The sequence below is a fragment of the Pipra filicauda genome, unplaced genomic scaffold, assembly GCF_003945595.2.
Source record: "Pipra filicauda isolate LSUMZ 115617 unplaced genomic scaffold, ASM394559v2 scaffold331_size1881853_pilon, whole genome shotgun sequence".
Taxonomy (NCBI): domain Eukaryota; kingdom Metazoa; phylum Chordata; class Aves; order Passeriformes; family Pipridae; genus Pipra; species Pipra filicauda.
In genome coordinates this window covers 48,489-75,041 of record NW_024104456.1, presented here as the reverse complement: position 1 = coordinate 75,041, position 26,553 = coordinate 48,489, and the positions used below count along the sequence as shown (strand labels likewise).

General features: G+C 39.8%; 1 protein-coding gene and 1 long non-coding RNA gene across 2 annotated transcripts in view; both read left to right on the top strand.

Moving 5' to 3' along the window:
- Positions 1-16,348: 16,348 nt before the first annotated feature.
- On the top strand, positions 16,349-18,741 carry LOC120323734. The gene is made up of 3 exons (XR_005564525.1): positions 16,349-16,444; positions 18,355-18,479; positions 18,657-18,741. It is a non-coding gene; the product is annotated as an uncharacterized LOC120323734 (long non-coding RNA).
- Positions 18,742-20,756: 2,015 nt separating this feature from the next.
- Positions 20,757-26,553, top strand: part of LOC113998744 (translation initiation factor IF-2-like) — a 49,654-nt gene continuing 43,857 nt past the window's right edge. Inside the window, exons 1-2 of the mRNA XM_027741749.2 lie at positions 20,757-20,893; positions 21,034-21,993. Coding sequence (XP_027597550.1) covers positions 20,757-20,893; positions 21,034-21,993 — 1,097 coding nt within the window. The remainder of the gene's footprint in view (positions 20,894-21,033; positions 21,994-26,553) is intronic.

The window sequence follows — 26,553 nt, the reverse complement described above, 5'->3', positions numbered from 1 at the left end:
AGTGGAGAGAGCGAGGTCCCCAGCAGCTGTGAGGCCCCCGTGCAGGCTGTGGCCCTGGGCTGCAGGGGTCATGAGAGGGCTCTGCCACACAGAGGGCTCTTCTGTGGACTGAGAGGTGTGACATCAGCCACCAGGACAGCAAGGACCGACTGACCTGGAATGGAGGAGCATGGCCTACCAGTAGGAATGTCAGTAGTGTGTATCTGGAGGTGCAATGGCAGCTGATGGAGAAGATCCATAGGCAGAAATGGCTGGGGTAGCGTACTCTTGATCAGAGCTGCTCCCTGCCCCAGCCCCAGGTGCAGCTTCCTAGCGAGGAGAGAGCTCTGCCAGTTCTCTTCCTATTGGGGAGCTGGCCCAATGGAGTGGCTGGGTGTGGTGGGATGCTTTCTGGCTGACACATTCAGGCTGCCTGGAAGTAAAAGTCTTGGATGCTTTCGGACCGAATGCATGGGTGCTCTTCAGCTCCATCAAAAGGAAAAGGCCGGTCTCTGAAACTGAATTTATTCTACTCCCAGCTTTGTTCTTAGATCTCTCTCAGGACCTAATTTACATTGCATCTGGCTGTTTAGCTTTCAGTAATCCTACTATTCATACTTCTGTCATCATGGCTAGGTTTCACGAATGAAGATTTGGGAAGGGCTCTACCCACGTTTGTTGCAAGCGCGTTGGTGCCATGAGAAAAATGGGTGGGTTAAAAATTATATTGTCTGTGGCTTCACTTGTTGGCTATGTTGCAGTTTGTAAGATTATCAGGTAGCTAAAATGGTGTGAGAGAATATGTATAATCCCTCTGTATATAACTGAATTAAAGTGAAGGTTTTACAATTCTTACATAACCTCTTTCTGCGTGTTGGCTATTTTTTTGTTGTTGTTGTTTTTGTTTGTTTATTTAGGTTTTTTGTTTGGTTTTGGGTTTTTGGGTTTTTTTGTGGTTTTTTTTTTATTTTTGGGGGTTTTTTTTGTGGGTTTTTTTGGGTTTTTTTGCATATCTACAAAGTGGTAATAACTTTTTACTCCTCGGTAGGTTGAAATAATGCTAGGAAGTTGTCATAGTTGAGAAGTAGCTGCTAGTGATTGTTACATAGTGATTTGTACTATTACAATTTCCTAGCAACAGTATCCAACAGTTTCAGACAACTCTGTTAATCTAGGCATCTCTAGCAGTTTTCCACAAGTGCAATTTGTGCTATAATTTCTAAATTTTTAATAAAAAAGACTTAACTCTTATTAAAAATAAGAACAGCAACTGTTTGGTTTTGTGTTTTGGAGTGTTGTTTTGTTTTTTTTTCCTTTTTGGTAGTGTATTTGTTTACTGGGTGTCTTTTGCATTTTAATAGATGCTCTGGAAAGAGTAAGGATTAAAGTTGTTATCTTCACAGCTCTGTCAGGTAAAAAGCAATGGATTCCTGCAGGGTAGCTTGTGAGGTCTTGGTGGCATTTTGTACATTATTCTTTAAAAGTACTTGGAGGCTTTGATGACTTTTCAGAGCCTGCAGTGTGAACTCTTGTGATTTGCATTTGTTCCCTGCAATTTGCAGCTGCAGGCACTGCACTAGCTTTGTTTAAATATAATGCCAAATGCCTTTAAAATAGGTGTTTGAACTGTGGATTAAGGAGACTACTTTTGTAATATTAAAGGCCTTTTTACTGCGCACATCAAATATCTAACATTCAATGCAATCTTCTTGAAGCCTTTTCTATATTCTTAGCAACACAAAAAGAGAAGCAGGGTCTTTAGAAATGCCTTTTGTGTCATTTTCCTGGTAGCCTTTCCTTCTTAAAATTTGTTTTAAAATGTGACACATCAGAAATGAGCAATAAGAGTCAAAGTGCTGTTCTGCTTGCAGTTTAGTTGTACTTTACTTGGATTTTTGCTAGTAACTCAAGTAAAGTTATGTTGGCAGCACACCTGCCATTTACCAGGGTTGTTGCTTGAAGTGTGGACTACTGACCAAAAATTGTATTCATGCTGTGCCTGGCAAGTTTTACCAAAATATTGTGTAGGCAAGGGAAATCTAACCCAGAAGGTTTTGTTAAATATAGATTTCACTATGGTAAAATAAAGTTATATGCTGGAAAAAAAAATAAATTACATGTAGTATTTGACTTTGATTTTAAACATTATTCTCTTTACATACACTGTGAAAGGGAGAAACTGGCCATTGTGCAAGTTAATGGAATCCTGTACTCTCTACATCCTGGATAATTACTTATTACACAATATTTAGCATATTTACATAGTGTCTCAAAAGATTTGTGAATCAATTTATCATATTAAATTTAATCTTATCTTTTTGAAAGTGGAAACAGGTTAAGAATTTCCCTATTTAGTTTGCATACAGAGTCTGATGAATGTTTTCTGCAGTTATTCATGTGAACAAGTTCTTGATTTCCAAAATGCTCAGCTGAGAAAGATAAAAATGTCATGATACTCATTTGTGTAATCTTTAGTGCAGTAACCACCTTGAAAATGCTGTGGGTTTGTAGACTGAAAAAAATGTGGATTAGCTGAGTAAGTAATCTGGTTTATGAACATAAAATCTTGATGGGATGGCAAATAGTTTGCAAGCAATCTGGAGACTGAGTGTGGTCATGTAATTAATTTATTAATAATTTTAAAGAATAAATCCACAGAAAAATATCCCATTGAATTAATTAACAGAGCAGGGCTTGAAGTCACTGAGTTAATTGCTCACAGGGATTAACTCATGCATCTCTACTTGTTAGAACAAGTTTTCTGGTGCTGTAGCACTATTAGTTCTATACTAATTTTTCATTTGCCTGTAGATTAAGGCTGTGGTATTTTTACTGCAATTAGGATATAAATTTGAGTAAGTTAATAATGACAACAGTATCTCTAAGTGTTCATGGGCCATCCGTGAATGTTATCTGCTTTGCTCACTATTATATTCTCAATGCAAGAAAAAAAACCCGAAAGATGAAGATGCAAAATGTAGCCAGTATGTGACATCTGCTTGATGACATCTTGACTTTGTTGGTTATTTGTCAGTCTCACTTGTTTTCTTTCCCAAATGCAAACTAGGAATGCAAGTGCCAGGTAAACCACTCTGGTGTATGCTGAACTAGTCAGACCGCACCCAGCGTCTTAGCCAAGATCTCTGCTGAGTTGCTACTGTGCAGACCAGATGATTGAATAGACAAAAAAGCCCTAACTAAATTTACTCAAGATACTCAAGAGGAGCCTAGTTGGTGCACAAGATTAGAATTTAGAGAAAATGTTTCTGGGTTCATTTTTTTTTGGTTTAGTTTGGTTTGGGGTTTTTTAGGGTTTTTTTGTCTTTTGTTGGCTTGGGTTTCTTTTTAATGTGTGTATATATATATATATATATAAAATAAATCACAGACAAACACAAATTCATACTTTATTTCTACAGCCAGTGATTTTTAAAAGTCTCATCTGTTGATCCTGGGAAATCCTTAGACTGTGTGAAGTGGCCAAGAGAAGCAAATTGATACTGCTTAGCATCAGTGCAATTTTTGAGACAGTCCTAAAAAGATCATTTCTTCTTGAGTAAAAAGGTTCCATACGAAATAAAAAAAATTAAAATCATTGAAACTACATAAATCATGGACTAGGGTAAAAATGAGTGGATAACAGTTGCAGTAGAAGGCATGGCAGAGCCTGGGTGATTTATGAGCTGGCTATGAATCAGCGCTATTGCCGTGCCTTGAAACACACACATCACACAAGCAGGAAGCCTGCAAGGCACACGCTGTAATCCTTTTGCTTGTCAAAGCTTTGGTTAGGCTCAATTTGAATGCTATGTCTAGCTTTGGGCATTACACTTCTGGACTCCCTCCAAATCTTTCCTGTCTTTCTTGAAGAGGATACTCTGAGGTCTAGGGAGCATAGTCTGTGAAGAGTGATTGAGAATTTGGGTTACCTATGTGGTAAAGGATAAGGAGAAGAAGGGGACTGGGGAAGATTTCTGCAGAAAAGGAAGACTTGCTCTCTGTGCCTGTTACAGATGAACTCAATTTATTATGCACTATAGGCCATTCTTTATATACTAACCATACTTCACACATGTTTGGGGGTTTTTTAGTAGTTTTTAGTTTTAGTTTGGTTTTTTGGTTGGTTTTCTTTTTCTTTGTTGTTTGGCTTGTTGTTGTTGTTGTTTTTTTTGGGTTTTTTTGGACTAGTAATGACCCTACTAGAAGAGTCTGTTTTTTTACTTTCTGTGATACACTCAAGTGGGTAACATGTAGAGGAATTTTGGTATTTGCAAGGATGAAATTTGGTTTTTTCTTTCAATGATTAGGTGACTACAATTTGAGAAGTCTTAGGTTTTCTTTCTAGGTTTTGATAGATAAGTCCAAGGATATGAAAGGCCACTGCAAAGGGGGAGGAACCGTATCTCTGTGTATCTATAACAATGAAGAAATAAAGGGATTAACTTTCCAGCAAGGAAGATTCAGGTTATATCACAAAGAACTTTTTTCAGAGAAGGCTATTCACACTAGAATAGCTTGCTTTTGAAGGTTTTGAAAAACAGGTTAGACATCTGCCACAAAAGATCATGCACAACTGATTCTACCAAGAGACAGGGGAGGAGATTAGATGACCTCTCAAGAATTTTTCCAGTTCTGTTTTCTGTGATTGTGTCAATTCCATCGTTATACATTAAAGGCATGTGCGTTCACACAGAGGAGCGAGCACTGAGGCTGGCTGTGTGGTCAGACTGTTTAACCCAGTACACTGTCTCCAGTGGGAGCTGAAAGCAGATGTGCAGGGAGGACTGTACAAACAGAGTGACTACACAGGATGATACTTTTTCTGTCGATGGCTTCTGTGTATTTAGTAGCTTTTGTTAGATTCCAGTTCCATAAATTTATCTTGTGTCCCTTGAAAAAGTTTGAGCTGTTAGTGTTCCTGGTATTCCACAAGCAGAAGCTCTTGTAGCTCAACCATGTGTGAAGACCTTTCTCTTGGTTTTAACCTGACCCCATTTTAGCTTCATTTGGTGCTTCTTGGTTCTTATTTTTTTAGACAGACATTAAAGACTCACTCTCTCCATTGCAGCTAAAGACTTTATAGACCTTTACCTTATTCATTCTTAAACATTTCTGTGTCTAGACTCAAGAGTTCTGGCTTACTTAGCTATTTATTATATGGTAGATGATGCTTGGATTCTCCTTGTTGCCCTCTTTGGATCAGATGGAGGGAACAAGCTGCAAGCAGAAGTTAAGATGCAGACTATAGGTAGCAAAGAGATGTTTTCTCAATTTCTTTTCAAATAAGTGATTTTTTTTATTGTACTTCTGTTGAGCACTAAGTTTATGTTTCCATTATCTGGCTGTCCTAACCTCAAGGCCCCCCTTCTTAAGTAATAATGGTCAACTTATTGTATATATGAAATTTGGACAGCTTTATTCTCCTGTGTATCTTTTACCGTTTGTCTGTAGCAAATTTCCTGTGCTGGTTTATTGCTTAATTTCTAAGTCATATAAGGTGATTGTTCATTATGAGCCTTCACTTTCACTACCCTAAATAATAAAGTAGAGTCAGCAACTTTTGCCACCTTGCTACACCCCCTTTTCTAGCTTGCTTATAAATACAAGGAGCAGCATGAGTCCCAGGATAGATTTCCGTGAGGACTGTTTACTTCCCTAACTCTTGTAGGTAATTATATTCTAATTTTTGACAAGTTCTCTATCTGTGCAAGGGCCTTCTTTATTTCTTGGTAGGTGCTTAGGTTCCTTAAGCCTTCTGGAAATCCAGATAGATTGTATCAACTGGATTTCCACTGGCAATGTGCTTTTGGGCATAAAAATAAGACAGTAGTAGCAAACAAAATTATTATCTTTTACATGAGAAACTGTTCTCTTCACCAAATACAAATTTGTTAGTTTAATCACACTATCACATTTCCAGTTCTGACACACGGACTTGCTGTGCTTTTTAATTCTCAGAACACAATTTCATCATCTGCGTCTTCATTTTTTTGAATACTGGAATTGGTAATAATAAAAAAATTTAATCATAAATGGATGCATTTTACTGCTTGAAGAAAGATTTTGATGAAGAACATTGTTAACTGAGTGCTGTTGAGTATTTCATGTTATACAATAAACAGTTTGCAAAAACATTTGAATCTTTTAAATACTAATCATGCCTATTGAGACAAACAAGATTGTTTTTTCAGCACTGTTTAGTGTTCTGTTATTGCTGGGATTATTGACAAAAAAATAGGTGTATTGTCTTTTATATTTCCTAATTTGTATTTGAATACTACTCAGCAGACTGTGTGGGTGAGGAAAAAGAAAAAGTAGCTTCAAGTCAGGGTTATGCTCTCCTGTCATGTTCATTGCTCTGAGTTTGGTAAAAAGAGTGAGTTTACTTGCTTGTATTAGGTAGACATATGCAGCCCTTTGCAAAAAAGAAATTTTGCTAGTTATGTCATTGTATGAGCAAGCTAAGATCTCTGCTCCTTTAATGAAAAAGAGTCAATGATTAAAAGTTTAATGCACATTTTTAGGTAATTAAAAATGATGCATCTGAGTACTTTTCAAGGTTTTTCCCTTCCCCCAGTTCCTTCCTTCCTCCAACACACTCCTGGCATGGGAATGTGTTGTTTCCTGTAGCAAATACTGAGGGCTGATATGAACAGAAGATATTGTCTTGATCACCTTTCATCTTTTGTGGTTGAAAGCAAATGTTTTCTGCATGGTTTTGATTAAAAAAAATCCCAACATGCTACAAATATTTAAATTCTTCTCTTGAAATGTTCCAAGGAATTTGTCTTCTCCAGCTAAGGATCTGAAAATGCATATAATTATACCTAATAATTTCACCACTGTCAGATTAGATTGATTTTTAGTCACTTTTGTGCAGATTAGATTCAACTCAGGTGCTCAAACTGAAAGGAGGTGCATTAATCTGCAGTGACGTTCAGTCTCTTCCAATTAGCAAGTTCTAAGAGATGTTAGATAATGCAAGTTTGATGATGTGAAACATTTTTGTTCTGCCATGGTTTAGTAAAGTTAAGGACGTTTAGGCCTTCAAAGGCAACCATCAGCAACTTAAGTGTTGGGCCTACAAAAAAATAATAAAAAAAGAATGAACAATTAGTGGAAATAAAGAATATTCCTGACAGATTAAAAGGCTGGAGATAAATGATGGTGGTTAAATCGAGACTTTGAGGGAGATGTTTAAAAAAAACATTTCCTGTGACATAAGGCTGTCATGAACACATCTTTGTGCAACCAAAAGGTGTCTTTTAAAATTTAGGTTAGTGTATTGACTTTTATAATGTGCATAACTTTGCATGTAGTGGTTTCCCTAATGCTGCATAACCTGGTTATCTGTCACGTATGTGTTTCTGTGCAGTTGAAGGTCACACATTAATTTCTTCAAACTGCATGTGGTCAGACCATAATTTTAATTATTTTCAAAGCAATAGTGCATTAGCATTACAGAAGCGAACAGTGAAACACATAATACTGAAAAATGAAGTGTGAAGAAATGACATTGCAATGTGTGCGTGTCTTCTGATTTGGCAGAATTAATGCTGGCAAGTCTTTGCTGTAGCTTAAAGTATACGTGTGTTGCTTAATTATCTCAGTTACTAAATATGCTTATTACATAATCTGGGGTAGCAGTAATTGAGTCCGTTACTGTAGATAAACAATTGACAATTTATAGTACTTCAGGAAAAAATCTTGACTGTAAACAGATGTCACAGAATCTAAAATATTGATGCTATCTTACTTTTACCATGATGAAAATCTTAATGTGTGCTCTGCCAATGCTTGTTGAAAACTGACAATACTTCCTTTTTATTTCTTGGAGAAAAGAGTCTACTCCAATTATATTAATTTTTTTTCCTTTTCACACTTCCCTTAATTTTTGAATGAGCTATTAATTTATTTTTGTTTGTTTAATGTTGGTATTAGCTAACATCAAAAAGCCAATTTGTTTTAGTAACTTAACAAGATTAGCTTTTGATTAAATGAGAGCAATATGGGATGTGATTTTAACTGGTGGAGCAATGATGATTTTGTAGGTGGGTAGGCAGTTTTCAATCTCCTACTTAAAAACATGTAATAAGTGGATTGTATTTCAGGAATGTTTGCATAAATCTCAAATTAGTGTTAGAACAAACAAAAATCCAACCTGGTAGGAGCTCAATATGAGTACCAGAAACTAGTTTGGAAGGCATGGCAAGGTATAGTTGTTCTCCTGCAGATCATAATCCCTTGTAATTTTAAGATTGAAGTCCTTATATTTTTCAGAATGTTAGCCTGCCTAATCACAAAGCAGTGGTCAATATCCACTTTCCCACTTCCATAAAACTCTAACTGATTGTTTAAAATTGTACATTAGGTTGCAAAGAGGGAATTTTGCTACATCTGAAATAATCCATATAAGAAATAGGCTTAGTTAAGTGTGGGTTGGTTTTTGTGTTGTTTGCATTTTGGTTTTTTTTTTTCTGTATTGGTGATTATGGTGATTATGAAATATCTACTGCTTTAAAATATGTAACTTCTGCATCATAATCTTGTCTGAGTGATTTCTGTTTGGATGGAGCAAGACCTAGGCTGATTCCTCATGGAAGCAGTGGAAAAGTCTCCATTGACCATGGCAGAAGCTAGAATTGCTGCAGAAAGAGAAGCTACTTCATGTGCTTAAGAAGATGTCTCTAAAACTGGAAGTCTCTGATGTCTTATGGGAATGAAGTTGTAACTTGTATGAAAGACTTTGTATCTAACCATCCCCTTGCTTGGTTAGGTTATTGTATTCTTATTATACTAGATGTCATGCAGCAGTGGTAGATTGGATTTTAATAAATATATATATCTATATGAATATATAGGGACTTCAGTATTATGTGACTGGAAGTCACATACCCAGACACAAATATATATATATATATATTTTACACACAAAAAAAGATAAAATATCTATATATGTATATAGAAGTGAGTGTATGTAAAAAGCACTTCAGAGGGCTCTCCTACCATCATTAAAGTTTGCAATAGAGTACAGTAAGAGTGAGTACATGCCTCCTGTCATGCATAATTATTCTCCCAGTCTCAAGGGGCAATTCTCTATTTTATGTCTGCAGTATGAAACTGATCTCACAAATACTTAGCCCAGAAGTGTGCATTTAATCTTGGAAGTAGGCCCACAGAATTTAATGAGCCCTCAGATGGTAAATTCTTTGGGGCTTTTATTTTCCTTTGTGCCTTATTCAATGGTAAGGACAATCTCCATTAGCTTTTACATTAGCTTCTTCTGTTACTTACAGCAAAATGCTTTTAGGTTTTGGCTTGAAAATGTTAATTGAAACACATAGGCACAAAAACTCTGAGGCAAAAGACAACAATTAAATTAGAATTATTCCAAAATTACATCTGAAGAATTTGAGTTGGCTTTCTGAAATTTCAAAAGCTACAGTTTTGAATGTTGCTCCAGGAGTTGTCTTATTTGGCCTTCATTGAAAAAGGGTTTTACAGAAATAGGAATTTTTTTTAGAGAGAAAGGATTGTAGACCTTGAATAGTAAAGATTCCAACCTGCGGATGAACATTGATAGTGAAGGTAACTTTGGCTTCTGTGTAGCTGGGAGTAAATGTAGAAAACGACAGCTTTTGTTAGCTCTGTTGCTGACAGCCAAAGGTATCCGTTCTTACCCATCAGGGTCCTTTGAACTCCGTCCAGTTAATAGCATTCTTCCAACTGATTGCACCAGCTCTGGATGAGCCTTCTCTTCTGCTTCCTTCCCAAATCACCTGCCTAAAATAAGTTTTCTGCGGGCTGGGTTTGCTCAGTAGAATTGCTGTGGTCTGACTATATGTTTATTAATAAGCTGTATGTAAAGCACAAGCTTGTTTTAGATAATTGACACCTCTTTTTTTTTTCTTCCCAGAAGGTTTCAATCTTTCCTTTTGGAGCAGGGGGCTATTTAACCTTGCCAGCAGAGAATTTCTAAACTTTGTAAGTTTATAAACTTTGCAAGCTTTTTGATACAGTTAGAACAGCATTTCTATTCTACTGGTGTAAAACAATGTCCCACACTGACCAGAGCTCAGTTATGAGGCTTACATGATGATATTCCTTTAGGAGCATGCTTTGAAAGAATTCATGGGAAATCGTGCATGGTTTCTTACGTATTTTTATCTTGAGGGTTACTCTGCTAGCATCTGTTTATCTTCTCTTTTGAGGGAAAAAAGAGGGGGGTAGGAAATGGGAGGAAGATGAAGTTTTTATTTTGGCAATAAAACAAACTAGTCTATCATTGTTATGAGGGAATTAGGTGAGATGAGTTAGTTGTGTATTGGTTTTTATTTTAAAACTGTATTTGAAAGGCACATTATCTACTGCATTGGTTTTCTTGTTAAAAAATGGTGTTCTGGCTCAGCAGTGCTGTCAAGGAGTACAATATGTCCCACCTCATTAAGTACTACCTTTTTTCTTCTCCATCTGTCTAGAACAGCAGGAAAACTTGTTTTCAAACAGAAAAATAATCAGTTTTGTGCATTTTCTTTCTTCACCTCTGTATCTGTGTGCATCCAAAAATTCAACCAAATTTCCAGGGAAATGCCTCTAGAACAACAATCCTAATAAAGGCACCATTCAGAACATCAGGGCCTGTTTGGTATATAGCAAGGTGATCAACTATGAGAGCCCAAACAAAAAAATATCATAGAGTCACAGGTTGGTTTGTGTTGGAAGGGACCTTAAAGATCATCTAGTTCCAACCCTCCTGCCATGGGCAGAGACACCTCTCACTAGAGTAGGTTGCTTTTATTGGACACATGAGGGAAGGAAAATCTGCCTATTTAGTAGAAATAGAAACTGTGGTTGATTGACAACATAGCTGAAAGAAATATAGAAAGGGAGGTATTTCCTGCTCTGTTTGAATATGTGATAAGGAATTCATCACTGTTTGGATGTTAGGAGCAGCGCAGCACTTGTATATGGCAGTTATTTACTTCCATATAAATCACGCTTTTTAGGCACAAGAGAACTGCCCTGGAGGTTATTTGGTTCATTACAGAGAGTACTGTTCAGATTAAGGGCCTGATCCACCATAACAAAAGGGTAATACTTGTCACTTGCTTAGCTGGGTAGACAGCAGCAAACTGCACATGCTGGTTTTACTACTGGAACTAAGAGAAAAACAACTCCAAAAGCCAGGAAGAAAAGGCAACAGCAAAACCATCAAAACACTGCCCATGTTCTCAGGTAATTGCTTTCATCACCATTCAGCTTTTGGGAATTCCAGTGTTCTTCAGGTTAGAGTGATTTTCCTCATGGGACTCCTATCTATGCTGTCTCTTTATTCTCTACAGCAGCAGCTCAGAGGTCCTGCAAGAAATCAATTTTAAACCTATATTGTCTTCCTGAAGAATAGTCCCAAAGACTGAATGAGGGGCTCTAATTAAACCTTTTGCTTTCAGAGGCATCAGATCATACTGATACTTTTCAACTCGTTGGAGTAGTGATACTGAATGAATAAAACTGTTAACTTGAAAAGGTCACTCCTTTGCAAAGTCAGGGATAGTTGCTATGGGCAGAAGTTGGCTGCACAGGAGGCCCGAAGTTCCACATCAGAGGCTGGGTAGAAAATTGTGTTTCACATCTGAGGTAATACCAGAGGATGTGTAACTGTGTTAATGAGTATTGTTTGCAATACAAAAAGTAGTTTTTAAAAAGTAAATAAATACAGGTTTAGAAAACAGCAAATAGGCTAAAATAATTTATTCCCTCAATCCTAAAATATTTACATCCTTAGTTCTATTTTAGACACAGAAGGTAAGAGACTCCAGCGAATTAACAAAAGAAATAAGCATGCAAATCAATTTCAGACAACAGACACCAGTTACTAATTTGCCACTGGGTGATGTTTAACAATCTGAGAGTAATGAAAGGAATTTTCAGGGAGAATAATTTACTGTGTTCTGGGCTATGCATGTGCTAAGGATGATGTCATACCCTGAAAGGATATCTATGCAGACCATAAATAGTCTTTCAGCTGCAGAGATTTAACACTTATTTTGCAAGATGAGAGTGTATTTTCAAATAAAATGCTTTTCTCTTTCTCTAAAGAAGGATATTTCAAACTATAAAACAAGTTTTATTGTTAAAACTGTGCTAAACAGTGATATGCTATAATGAAAAGTGAGATGCACGTAACAAAATAGAAGCATGAAATGAAGACCAGGAATGGAAGGGGAGGTGAGACCTTGAATCCTTTTGGTACTATGTCATTGACTTGCTTTGCAGCCTGAAGCAAGACCCCAGTTTGCCTCCCAAGAAGCAGGGACGGAGGTCACAGGATTGCACCCTGCATTACAGGGTCACGTGTAGTTCAGTTAGGATTCAGTGTGGTGTCTCCTAGCCTTGGTGCAAGTGTAGCTGTCTGTCTAAAAAAAATGGGACTCAGACAGTTTCATCCCCAAAAGCTTTGAGAACCTCAGGTTAAAAATGTGGTGGATATACATGCTTGCTCACCTAAAACTTGCACTAGCCAGTGCCAGTGCTCCCAATATTTAATAAAACTCAGATCTTGTATACATTCAGATGAATAACAAAAAAGCAAGACTCTGTTTAGATGCAGAAGTGCAACTTTAAAACAATATTTTAAAAATTATAATATTGTGCTTACTCCTGACCGATGATTAGCCCCAGCATTAGTATAGGACAACTGGAATGCAGTTAATAACCCTGAGCAGGTACTATTTTACCTTCCATGGCCACAGCCCATGCTGCATCTTTCTGTTACTTCATCGGACTGACAAGTATGACAAAGGCTGTCATACTTTGAAATGGTTCAAAAAGGAAATAATATTCCTGCACTGTCTTTGACTTTCTTCCATTGTCTCTCTCCCATAGCAAGCTTCAAGATCCCACTGGGACTTGTGGTATTTGGCCATTGTATTAAGCACTTCATCTAAGCTCTCTGGAAATACCTACTTACTAAACTGTGCTCATGCACATCTGCTGCTCACTTATTATACTGGAATGCTCGTAGACTTTTCGCTTTTGCATTATGGGAAACCATCTCAGAAATGGCACTCCGGAGAGTTAAAACTTTTTCTGGAACAGACAGGAGGAAAAGAACGGTATGAAAATAGATTCATATAGAATTAAATAAATTAATGCTGCTCTGCTGGTTCTAGACTATATGCTGAATCTTTTTCTCATTTCTGAAGTGTTTAGGTCATTCCTTGCATGGTCTCCATGTTTGTTACATTTGAGGAAATGATCTTTCTGTACTGTCCATGTGTGCTAGGATTTCTGATACATGATTATAACATATAATAGTATATAATTATTTAATATATAATTGCTGAAAATAACGTGGCTTGTGTTTAATTTAACATAATATTTGACTGGGGCTGGAAGAAGGAGAGGGAGGTTTCTGTGGCTTGTTTGTGTAATAGGGATGAAAACATAGTCTTTCCCCTGGATCCACAAGATTATTCTCGAGGTAGAACTATTTGCATTACGTAAAGGAAGAGTTAAAGAATGCAGGCAAGCCACAAGGTGGGAAGGAGAAGTAGATCAGGCAGACCTTCCTTATTGTGTCTGTGCCAAGCAGTGCTGCTATGGCTGTGGCAGCTGCTGTAGCTCTAGGCCTAAAACAGCAGCTGCCAAGTACTGCCTTGAGGTGCTGGATTTTTTTTTTCTCTAATCCCTCCATCCTGGGCTTGTGCTCAGCCATAGTGCACTCTGTTCCTATACAGGATTTAGGAAGTGGGTAGCAAGCATTAAAACAGCTCCAGGTGGAGGGATTTTCATCCACCTTGTTAAAATCAGTGCAAGGAAGGAAGGAAGGCAGTGAATATACTAAGATCAAAGATCATTGGTACACAGCAAGACAGAAGGAATGCCCTTATCACTTAAGTGTATCCTGAGTCAAATATTTTATACTAGTATATACTTTGAGATTGTGGGGTAGAAGGATTTAATTATAAGAATGGAGCTGTAAAAATTTAGACATCTTCCTAATTCTTGAAAATTGTTTAAAAAAGAAGTCTGAGTGATGGATTATTCCTTGGTTTTACAGAAAAGTGTCTTTGTACTTTGGATAAATTATTTGAGCTCCACACACTTGTCCTCCACTGTTTCCAGAAATCAAACTCCTAGGGAAGGTACGTGAATTCCCATGGTCTGGGCAGACCATAAGAGAGAAACTGAATTAAGACACAGAGGTGATTCCTGCCTTTTGCTTTTGCCAGCAGCTTGCATGTCTACAAAGCTCACCTGCAGCAATTACATATTGTCGGTACATTTCAGTTAGATGTGTACTTAAGGAGAGAACTAGCTAAGAATCATCTTCAGCATTATTGCCCCTGCAGACTCCTGCAAGTTGTAAAAACAAGTGAACTGCAAATTACCTTTGTATTGAAAAGAGAAATGAAACCTAAGTTCATCCTGAAGCTGTGGAGGTGACACCATGTGTTTATAGTGGCCTGTGTAATCTTTTTCTGGGTACTCATTTTGAGAGGTGTCAGAGACAGGATGTGGAGTTAGACCTTTGGTCTGACCCAAACCATACACTGGTGCAGGTGTAGCTCATTTGCAATGTCATTTTGGTAAATGGTAAATATAATTAAATAATTTAGTTGGAGTGGGTGTTGATCATTTTAAAAACCTAACAGGGCAAGCAAAGTGGAATCTAGGTTAGGGGTGGAGTGCTTTGACTGAAAATAATGTGCAGGAATGCTACTCAATACACACTTTAGGAACATTTTCCTAATGGGAAAACCTACGAAATAAATCCTAAGGGCTTGTTCTACCTGAAAAGTGAGTGGTAAGTAGTGTATTTTTATCACCTTAGTCCACTTCCTTCACCTGCTAGTAATTTCGTCTCATGCTTGTAAACAAAAAAAAAAAAAAAGCCAAAAAAAAAGAAGAAATGTTCTTGCTTTCTTGTACTGCTTGTGCTTCACAAGCCATATATATAAGAAATAGTGTTTTCCTAACACACCTGTTTCAATCATTGCCTCCACTAGAAACCTACTGAAGGCAAATGGACTATCCAGTTGTCACTGAAGGCATGATTTAATGATGTAGTATCTCTACACTGATGAATTCACCCTTTTTAATGTGCTTAATCTATGGTGCGTGAAGCAGATGGTACCTCTGCTTTGCAGACCTGTCTGTGGAAAGCCCATTTCTTCTCCTTTTCTCTTCTGCACGTGATAAACAGAGCTTATTTATTAAAGAAGCCATCAAGGTACAAAGTTGAAGCCTCAGGAGCCACTTTTACAGTGCCTTTTCAGAAGGTACCTCCTCCTTCAAGCAGTTGTTTTCCAAGTGGCCTCCAGCACCCCCTACATAATTGCCTTGTTTCACATTTGGAAAAAAATAATATTGCTGGCCCGCTGTGTGAGCAGTGACGGTAAATAGTGAAGGATAGATGGAAGCAGTTGGGTGAGAAATCTGTGACAGGCTTTTGTGTGAAAACATTTAGTATCTGCTCTCACTTTAATCATTTATTATTTTTAAGTCAGTGACAAAAACATCCTGCTGAAATAGGAACACTGGGATCCCATCTGCGGGGAGAATGGGTGGTGTTAGACAGATCTTACTATCGTGTCGACGCGACAGTATATCAGGCAAAGATATTAGTTGCTAGTTTTACTGTTGTTTTTTAAGACTGCTCATGAAAAGTTCCTTTAGCTGGGCTTATGAACTTTCAAGTGGCTGCATAAAATTATATCTTGTCTTTGTTTATCCATATCATAAAGTTATTCCAGAAAAAATAAAATAGAGACTTCATCTTTTAGAAGTTTGCTATACCTTTATGTTGCCCTCAGGCCACTTCTATTTTTCTTCGGAGAAAGTGGATTCAGATTTCTTCCAGAATAGGACCACTTAGTAAAGGCTGGAGCTGTTTGTGATAAATCTTCAGTCCTTTCAGTCACATGTATATTTGAATGAAATGTAATAATTATTTTTCTTTTGTCTTTTAAACATCCACATTTTGTAACTGTGGATTAAGTATATTGAAACATATCATTGCTGTGGCAAAATAGTCCTAATAACACAGGACTTGCCTTTTTTTCCTGTTACAGAACTTAGAAATAAGTATCAAAACAAGGTATGACATATGAATAGCAACAGGCTGTGTAAGAGTGATGAATATGTTCCAGGTTTAATGTAGATGGAAATGGAAGCACTTTTATACCTGCCAAAACCTTTTAACAACATTTTGAAAACTAGTGTTTACATTCTTTGAAATGTTTATATCTAGAAGCAACCTCCTACTTTGGCAAACTTGTTTTAAATCCTCTTGGACCTCTGACAACCAAACTGACAAATATACTGATATCCCCCGATGTCTAAAAGCTTGTTTTCACAGAATCACAGAACCACAGAAGGGGTATGCTTGGAAGGGACCACAGTGGAGCATCTCGTCCAACCTCCCTTCTCAAGCAGGGTCATCCTAGAGCAAGTCACACAGGTTTGCATCCAAACGGTTCTCGAGTATCTCCAGTGGGGGAGACACCACAACCTCTCTGGGCCACCTGTTCAATAGGAGAGTTAGCAAAACTAAACATTTAAGGACTGTAATTTGAGAAACTATCCCCCAATGAGGAATTAACATTGTTATCCTCTGGTGGTTTCTTCCAGTAGGCCCAATAGAAAAAGTATAGTATCAGTCAAGATGAATTTTAGGAATACTGGAAAAAAAAAAATTTCAAGGGTCACCAACAGCATACTCTTTTACCAAATGCTTTGCTTAATGATTCACAGTCTCCTGCAACTCCTGACCATTCTGTGGTACAATATTACAGCATAGATGTCAGTAGCACCGTGTGGCTGCTATTCAGCTTGCACATGGTGCCAAATGATTTAACAGCTATTAGGCTGTCAAACCAACATGATATCTTTAGGACTAGGCTTACCCAGTCCAGTTTTGCCAGTCCAGTCTCACTGTTTTCGTGTCCTTAATTTTCTCCTCAGACACAGGATAGCATCCTAGTTCTGGTCCAATACAGGGGAAGAAGTGGTGTGAAGGAGACCTGTTCTCCCTCTAGTCCTTTCCAGCAAAGCAGCAAAGCAGACAAGGGCTGAGTGCTTATGGGCTCAGGGAACATTCATGGGAAGTGAAAGTGGGAGATGAGGTGGTGTCCTTACCCTCCCTCTGGGTATCAGCACAGATCCCAGCTGTCCCCTTCTCCTACCCTTACAAGTCAGGTGAGATCAGATCAGCTGGGACATGAGATTGGGTTCATGAAAGACAGACACGTTCTTGTGGTGCTCTTCTCTTTTTACCATTTGCCCCAAAGGGTGTTTTTGTTATTATCAAGAAAAAAATCTGCTCAGTACAGCCACAGTTCTCTTGGAGCAAATCAATTATTTGCGTGAGGAGTACAGACATTACCTGCTTCTGTTGTTTGGTTTTGAGCAAAGGAGCTTTCCCCATCTTTATTCACTGCATGTCATGGGAACAAATGGAGGACATAAAGCACTTCATTCTTGCCCAGGCTCAAGGGGAAAGAAAAAAAAAAAAAGGAGGTTGCATTTAATAGACAGAAGTCTGAGACCCTGGAGTAGAAGCTGTGTATGACTGCCTCTCAGATGATGCTCCAGTTCAGGAAAATTGGTGAAAGGACATCTGTTGGCAAATTGTTTTTTTGGGTTATTTAGAGCAGCAAGTTGAAAAACACAGGAGATGAGGATATGTGGGATCCCAACTGACCATAAGAAATCAAATTGCACTCTTTAAAAGAAAACTGATTACCAGACATATTAAGCTTTAATCTTATTTGCAGTTAGTAGCCCCAAAGAGAATGCTTTGTTGGAGACCTTCCAAGAACAGCTATTGCAGACAGCTTGTAAAGCAACGACGATGCGATGGAAATAATGCAAATACAGTTCAACATTTGCTATAATAAAGTTAGTTTATGACACCCTTTGTAACAACCTCAACAATAAATGCCAATTTCCTCATTGGCAATTAGCTCTGGTGAGACAAACACTTCCCCAAAGTTGACATGAAGACAGTATTTACATATTTCTTTCTTTTTACAAAACGGACTGTATCTGGCACATAAGTGTACTTTTTATTTCTAAGATTTCTAAGCATCATTTAAATACTGAATGAGTGCAAGTGACCTCCACTAATGTACTGCTTCTGTGCACTCGGTTCAAATGGGATGCTGCTTCAGATGCAGCAAGCTGCCAAACCCTGACACAGTGACCTGCTTCAGCTGGGGAACACTTTAATTCCGGTTCTGTGAGGATTCCTTGGCAAGGCTGCTCCTGGCTGTTGTCCTCATGACACTAAGCCATGCTGCTGATGTGAATTATGGTTAAACATATCTTACCTGTGAGATCTGGTCACTGATGCTTCTGTTTACCTTGCAGGTAGCCTGAATTTCAGTTCCTCATCTGCCCAGAGCCTGGCAGCTGTGGCATTTGTGTTGGTCAACCTCAGTTCACCTCTCTGCAGCTGTAGGTGGGCTGCAGATGTAAGATGGAGACTTATGCAGGTAACTGTGCCCATTAATGCCTGGTACAGTACAAATTACACAGGAGGTTCTCCTCTACATTTTCCTTAAACCTGGTATTTTTTGGGGTTCTAAGAACATCAGAGGAGTGGCACAGCTTGGGCAAACAAGTAACCAAAGAAAGAAAAATCCTTTTTTTTTATCCTTTCTCCCCTCCAGGCAACTCTACAGTGTGTATGTTAGAGGAATTTGAGAGTCTTGTGAAATCAGAAGGCTACCATGGACTATAATTACAAACTATCACAAGGATTTTTAAAATGTATTTATTTGTTCTCATGACTTGGAGACGTACATATTTTAAAAGATCCCTCCAATAGTAGTTTTACAAAGTTGACTTAGTAGTGTTGTACAATCCATAAACCAGAATCCCAGTACACTTCTCTTAATACAAATACCACAAACTTAGTCCTTATAGACTACATTTTTGAAAGTTGACTTACTCCAAAATTACATCTTTTTATTTACACGGTTTAGTAAATTCATACCACTTCTTTAAGTGTCTTTGGCTGTATCTAGACTTCTCACATTGACTTTCTCTTTTCATGAAATTGATAATGTTTTTGCTAAGTGAATTTCCTGGACTTGGTTGCAGTGTAATAAAATAGATAATCAAGGTGTTATAAAGGCATTCCACCAGAGGGATTTGGGATATATCCTACAGCATCATCAGTCATAACAGAAAAAGTGTTAAGCTGCTTGTATACAACAAATCTCAAACTTTTTAGTGTAAATTGGAAATACACTTTTTTTTTTCCCACAGGAAAGCCTGATACTTCTTGTATTATCTACCTGTGTGTAAGCACACACATATTCAGCCCCCAGCCTATAAATGCTAAATGAAGGCAGCTCTATAGCTTTTGTGTGCATTATGTCTCACAGGGAAGTAACCTGTCATAGTACACGCTTCCTGATGAATGTATCAGCTGAGCAATACAGCAAAGCTCAAACATTTAAGTTGTTTAAGCACACAAGGTATCTCATTCAGCTCACTGAAGGTGAACATATGTGGGAGCCATGTGCTGGGCTAAGAATGCCTCCTTGTGCTACTGTTTATGCATTGGCTACCTTGGTATTTTCACAGGAATGTTTACTCTGTCACCTGACTACAACTTTAAGCATTTTTCAAAATGTTTTTTATTCAAACTATTTCTGTCAATATTAGTCAAATCCTCTTTTAGTCTAATCCTCAGGTCACCCTGGCTAGATGTCTGCTCAGGAATCCATCCTGCACTTTTGACTCTTCCTCAGTGAGGGGAGAGCAGGCAGATGGAGTTCAAGTGCAACCACTGTGCTGCTGCCTGGCACTCTCCTGCTTAAAGAGGCTGGGCCTGAAAGAGCTTCAAAATATAAATCAAAATATATGGAGAAATAGGGTCCTGTATGCTACCTAGCAAACTAAGTACCCATCCTCAACAGATCTGGATATGAGGATTCTGGTTTTGTCTGAAGAAAAAGTATCACAAGTGAATGGTTCAAAAACCTAAGAGCCTTTAAAAAGGCCTAGGTTACTTTTGAAGGAGGCAAGAGCAAATAGCACCTGCATATGTGGCAAACAGAATAAAAAAATCAGTCTCAGAGTTAGAAAAAATAAAAATACCATAGAACTAGTGGCGCTGTGTGGTGGGTAAAGGGCTATTACTAGTTAGCATCTGAACAAAAAGATCTTTAAAGAGAGAAATAAGTGGAAGCAGCAGCAAAATTCCGCACAAAATTATGAGGCATCAGTCTGACGCGTGTTTGGCACTCACCTAACTTTGTCTGCACATTTTTTTTTTTCCTTTCCCTGTTTAAATTCTATTTTGAATATAGGGTTCCTGCCAAGGAACTTGTTAAAAATGTTTATAATGAGCACAGCGTGGTTTTTGGGTTCTGTAAACAAATACCTCTTTAAAGGTGTACATCACTTCAGAGACTTAAGATTCACTCGTCAAGGAAACCCAGTGTTTTCTTCACTGAAACTTTGCTAGTTAGACTTTTCTAAAGAGGGCATACCAACTTTGATCTATAAGCTGTAAAAAGCTGAATTTAAGAGTAGGAAGATGATAAAACACTTTCCAGAATTCGAGTGTCAAAAATATTCTTGAGGGGGGTGTATGTGTTTTTGTGCGTGATAAGTAATTTTCTAGTTATATTGAATAATCTTAGTCCACAAACATGGTTCTAGGGCAGATGTCTTAACATTTTGATGCTGCCTTGCCCAGGGGCCACTGCTAAGAGGCTTGTTGCAGCCTAACGAGGCGCTGCAACATTCTTTCAGCCATGGGTCCCAACATCGCTGCAACATATTGTCAAATAGGGAGATTGTGGCGCACCACGTTGACGGGACCCAAGCTATGCCAAAGCTACCCGTGGCCCAGCAAGGAGCTGGGAGCTGCCGCTGACCCCCATCTCAAGGCGTAGGAAGGACAACTCAGTACCACGCGGTTCTTGCAAGTCCTCACAGCCCAGACCTACTTTCAAGGCGCACGTAGCCGCGGGTGCAGCAGGTGCCAGCACAGCAGGAATGACACAGGAAAACACCACACCTGCTCACCAGCTACAGACCCGAGACACCACGGGGAGCCGCAACCCCGGGCGGCGGCCACGCACCCACAGCCCACAGGGCCGTGCACGAAGCACCGCACACCCTGCTCAGTCAGGGGCCCCCGGGGCGACACGTGTTGGACCAGAACCGGCCCAAGCGAGCAGCGCTCCCCGCACGGCGACAGGCGGGACCGAGGGTACTGCCGCCCGCCGGCTTTGCTACACCAAGGCGGTGGACGGCAGTCCCCGACCTCGCCAGGTACCGGCACCCCCGCGACAGCGACCCCCACCCCACCACGACGACCCCCGCACATCCGGGGCAGCGGCGGGGCGGAGCGGGGCCGAGCGGGGCGGTCACCGCCCCTTCCCTGGTCCCGCCTCCCCGCGCCGCCGCCGCCGCTGCCGCCGGTGATGGAGACGCGGCGCTGAGCGGGTCGGGCGGCAGCGGTGGTGCGCGGGAGAGCGGGCGGGGGCGCCGCCGTCGGCGGCAGCAGCGGGAGCGGCGGAGCGCGGGGCATGCGGGGCGGGCGCCGCCGGGGGGCTGCAGCTGCGGGCTCCGAGGCGCCGAGGGAGGCGGCGGCAGCGGCTCCTCCGCGGGGCTCCGTGTGACCGCGCCGCTGCGCCCGGAGCGCGGCTCCCGGCAGCCGCAGGAAGAGGGGGGCCGAGGCGGCGGCGGTGCGGCGCTGCTTCCCCGGCCGAGGGGCGAGGCGGCGAGCGGAGGCGCCGGCTCTCCCCGTGGCCGTAGCGGCCGCCGCCGGCAGCGCAGCGGCAGCGGCGGCCGCGCCTCAACTTGGTGCGAGGCAGCGGCCGCCGCGACGAGCGGGCGGAGCGCGGCTGGTCCCCGTCCCCGCCGCCGCCCGGAGGATTTACCCCGCTGGACTCTGTTCCTCGGGCGCCCGGTGACAGGCGGGGTCGGCGGAGCCCTTCGCCTCTCCCCGACGCCCGCCCTGCAGCGACGGAGAGGAGGGCCGAGGTGAGTGTGGGCTCCGGGCGCCTCGGGTTCCGCTTCCCCCCCGCGCTGGGGCTCGGGGGAAGGGAAGCGCCAAGTTTAGGCAGCGCCGGGCTTCTTCCCTCTCCGCCGGTGCTGCCCCGGGGGCAGCCGCCGGGGAGGACGGGCACACACAGCCCGCGGCTGCCTTCCGGCGGCTCCCCGAGGTGCTCCATGGTCGGGGGAGCTGGGGACGTCCTGTTGCTGCGTCCAGGGGTCGGGAGCTGCTGTGTGTCAGCAGCCTCCGGCAGCGTGCCTCTGTGTGTGTGTGTGTGTCTGTGTCTGTATGTATGTGTTTGTGCAGGGGGGGACTACCAGGGCAGCATCCCCGACTCTACCTCTGCACCGCTGTCATATCAAGTTCGTTCAGTTAATGTATATTATGTAACATGTGACTAATATTTTAGACTTTTTCTTATCTGCTGGAATCCGGATCAGCCTTATTTTATTTCCTTTTAATTCATAAAGCTGAAGAAGGTCGGGGAAGCTAAGACTCTCATTCCAAGTGGTTGCCTACAGGAACTTAGTTTTCATGTGACTTTACCCGTGTTAACAGAGGGTTACTACCTCCTTCCACTTCAGGAAAGCAGAAGTGTGTGTCATCTGCCTTCTCCACCTCCACTCCCCTTTTATTATTAAGTCCGGGCAAGTTTCTTTAGGTCCTGCTTGGTTTCAGCAAACTCTAGAACCTGCTACTTTGTAAACTTACTGGGTGAGATACTGAAATAGAAACTGATTTTTGTGCAGCAGCTGCTCAGAGAAATAACTTTTATGGCGATGAACAGGAGTGAAACAGTCTCTTCTGTTTATATAAATGATGTTGGCACTACATGAACTGTAAATGAACATAGCCAACAGCTGTGCAAACCAAAACTATGTAACTAACCATGTATTATTATACACTGCTGATCTCAACTTTGCTTCTTTGCAAAGGCATTCAAGATCATGCTACTCTGAACACTTGGAACACCACAGAAGTTGTTTTTCTTGTACATACAAAGGATTGCTTATATTGGGAGAGCACTTTACTTTCTAGCGCCAGCTTCATCATTTTCTGTGACTTGGAATTTTGTCTCTGTCCTCCTGTGATGCTAGCCTGTTTTTTGAGTGGTATTACTAGCACTCTGAATTTGATTTTGCTGCATTTTATCAGCCTTACCTGTGAAACAGGAATGCACATCAGAGGCAAATATTGTCAAATAGGGAGATTGTGGCAGCATGGTCATCTTAAGAAAAATGATACAAATGGTACCTGGCAAGGACACCACACACAAGCCACCCTTGAGATCAAGGTGATAATGACAACACATGGACTATTACTGGATGCTGTCTGTCTGTTCAGAACTGTAAGCTGCATGAATGAATATACCTTATTCCTCATATACCTTGTTCCTGTAGGAATAGGGCTATTCAAAGACACTAATTAAAGTCATGGAAATGCTTTAAAAATACCATGTGACAGTCATTGCATAGCCTAGTGGTGAGGTGGTACTGTTACACTTTTATACAAAGATTTATTCCTCCCCCCTCATCATCTCATATTGGATTTTTTTCAAATAAGTTCAGGAATAAGCTATACAGAAAAAGAATGGAGGTAGTTTAGAATAAATTTCAGTGCCAAATTGCTGCTTTAGTGAATAGTACCCTGCTGTCTTTGTTGCACGTGTCGATAAGCTATATGTTAGCTATAAACTTGTTAAATATTTTTCTTTTTTTCTGTCACAGAAAGAGCGTAATATTTGGGCTGAGAAGACAATGTAGCTCAAGGGACACTCATCCAAAAATAGGGTACTTCCAAATACTTAAATCCTTTGAATGCAATTGACATTATGTTCAGTTCAAGAGGCAAGAGATTATTGACAGATTTTGCCTTTTATATTTGTAGTGATTTTTTTAATTTTTATTTTTGGGCACATAAGTGTCAGATTGTCCACCTAGCAGAGAAGTTTGATTCCCAGGACCAAAATGGTATGGTCTTTGGCTCTGCAGTCTTACCCAGCCTGTGTTTTTAAGTGGCTTCTATGTGGAAGTGCAGGAAACACCTCTAGATGCAAGTTGACCTGTATTGGGAACTGTCAATACTTGTAAGGAAAAGGAATAGCCTACAAATTTAAATAGAACTATTTGTTTTGTGTGTGTGTGTGTAAGATGCATTAAAATACCTTTTAGCAGTTATTGTGGTGCTTTTTAAAATGGTGCTGTTTCATACCTAATCAATCACTTTATCAAGAATTTTGAAGTTCTTTTATCCATCTTAAATTATAATCAAAATCTGGAAGTATGTAGTGCTGTCCTTCAGGCCAAGTTATAGTGCATGTTTTTCATTCCAGCGTTACTCTTCAGGATCTTGATTTTTAAAGTTTGTTTGGAAGGTAGTGTTTTTGGTGCCCCCCTCCTCCCTCAGCATGGTGCTTTTAGTATTGAAATTGTGACACTGGGGTTTATCTGGAATTCATCTGGATGAATAGCTCATGACAGATAGAAGTGTTAAAGGAGGCAAATGTTGAATGTTTCTTTTATGGTATGGGTCTTGCACCAGAGCTTAATAAAACTAGGCTTGGATCCTTAAATGGGATGTTCCTCATCTCAGTCCATTTTTTTGTCTTCCTCTGAATATTGACACATTGTTTATAATAAAGATGCACTAGAGATAACTTTGAATATTTAATTATGCATTGTGTCAAAATAGCATACCTCTGAACTCTATACTTCCCCCTTTCACTGAGCAGCATCCTTATTTCTGAGGATTAAGTTATTTCCCTTCTGCTTACATTGTTTAGTCTTTTTGTAACTGTGTTTTTTCATATTTTGCTTTGTGAATCTTTGATTTCTAATTCTTCACCTAATCTTACACTGCAGCACCCTTTTTCAGGTAACAATAAAGAATGAAGCATTAATTTTATTAGAAGATACCACAGTTTTGCTAATGCTTGCCACTGCTGCTTTTGAATCTTGATATTCTTAATTTTCTACTGCAATGTTCTCATGTTGAGCAGAGATCTTTCCTGAGTTCCACAGGGATGCTTGTAATCCTCTTGTTTATGCTAGGCCTACTTAATTTGGTAGGTTGCTGACTATACTAATAATTATTTAAGTAGCAGTGACACTTCTTCTGCATTTATTAACATGGAATTTTGTCTGCCACTGTATTACCTGTACATCATGGTTGATTAGCTTCCAATTGATTACATTTTTGGTCTTATATACTTGACTAACCTATATAAGTATTAAGTTTTCTACTTTCTTTTTCAGCTCATTAATTAATACCTTTAAATATTGCTTGCTTTATGGATCCTTGAAGCATCCTGTTGTTAACCTTTTGCCGTGTTGAAGTTTGATTACGTATTCATAGTCCAAGCTTCCTGTTTCTTAGGTAGGAATAAAATATTTAAAGCAAAATGTAACTGGAATCTGCAAATATATCTGCAGTGTTGAAATCATGGCTTTTACTCAACTGTTAGCATCAGGTCTATTCTTGACAGAGGTATTCTAAATTTAGCATTCCAAAATAAAATGTTTTAACTGTATGCTTGTCACAAAAGCGCTTTGACACCATCTTCTACTGACTCTGGCAAAGCATTTTTTCCCATTTATGGCCTTTCTAGCGAGCTTAATCCATTATGTGAAATCAGCCCATTGTAAAAATCAATGGAATTGATATACTTTTAGCTAATGTATTAAAGAGCTGGCTAACTGCTCTATTATTCACTTTCTGATTGCTTAAATACGGTTTTGCACTATGAAATATGAAGGTTCTTAAGCGGCATTTACTTTCGGCTAAATTGGAATCTTGTGACTTTGAGCACTGCATAAATATCTCATGCATGTGCTGTTGTAGTAACTCCCAACTCATTGAGGCATTCTTACCATTGGGTTCACATAAAGGTCTTTTTATAATCCACGAGAGAGAATTAACTTGAATTCTGAAGACCTGGACTATTCACATTAGTGGATAATGGTTTGTAGTTTCTTGTAGGAGATAAGATTTTGATTCCTTGTGTCTTCGTTTGAAGGGCCAATGGAACTGTGCAGTCAATGTTGAAAGATGTGTCTAGTCGATAACCTCAGTTGTCACTGAAAGCAAATGTGCTTGGAGACCTGGTTAGTTAAGAAAAGGTACCCTTGGCAAGATAGTCTCCCAAGACTGTCCCTTGATAGAATTTACCACCCTTGCTTTTGTGATCGAGCGTTTTATTTTCAATTATTAAAAAAAACCCACATAAATTTTTTTCCCTTCACTTCTTCTGCCTTTAAGTAGTAGGTAATTGTGGTATGGAACTTGATTTGGAAATAGCTTCAAAACTTTTTTTTTTTTGCCAAGGTATTTGGTTTTGGCACTAGAGTAGTCAGTTTTGTTTCTTTGGAATTAAAAAGTTATCCTCAACAATCAGAGCTTTGTAATGGTGCCTTTTCACTGGAATCTGTGTTTAATGACCACAGCAACTCTCATTGATAGTTTCAGCTCATGTGTTTTTCCTTTTTTATCAGATGTTTTCCAGCATTTAAAAGAAATATACAGGTAGGGATATTGAACAGTGGGTTGTG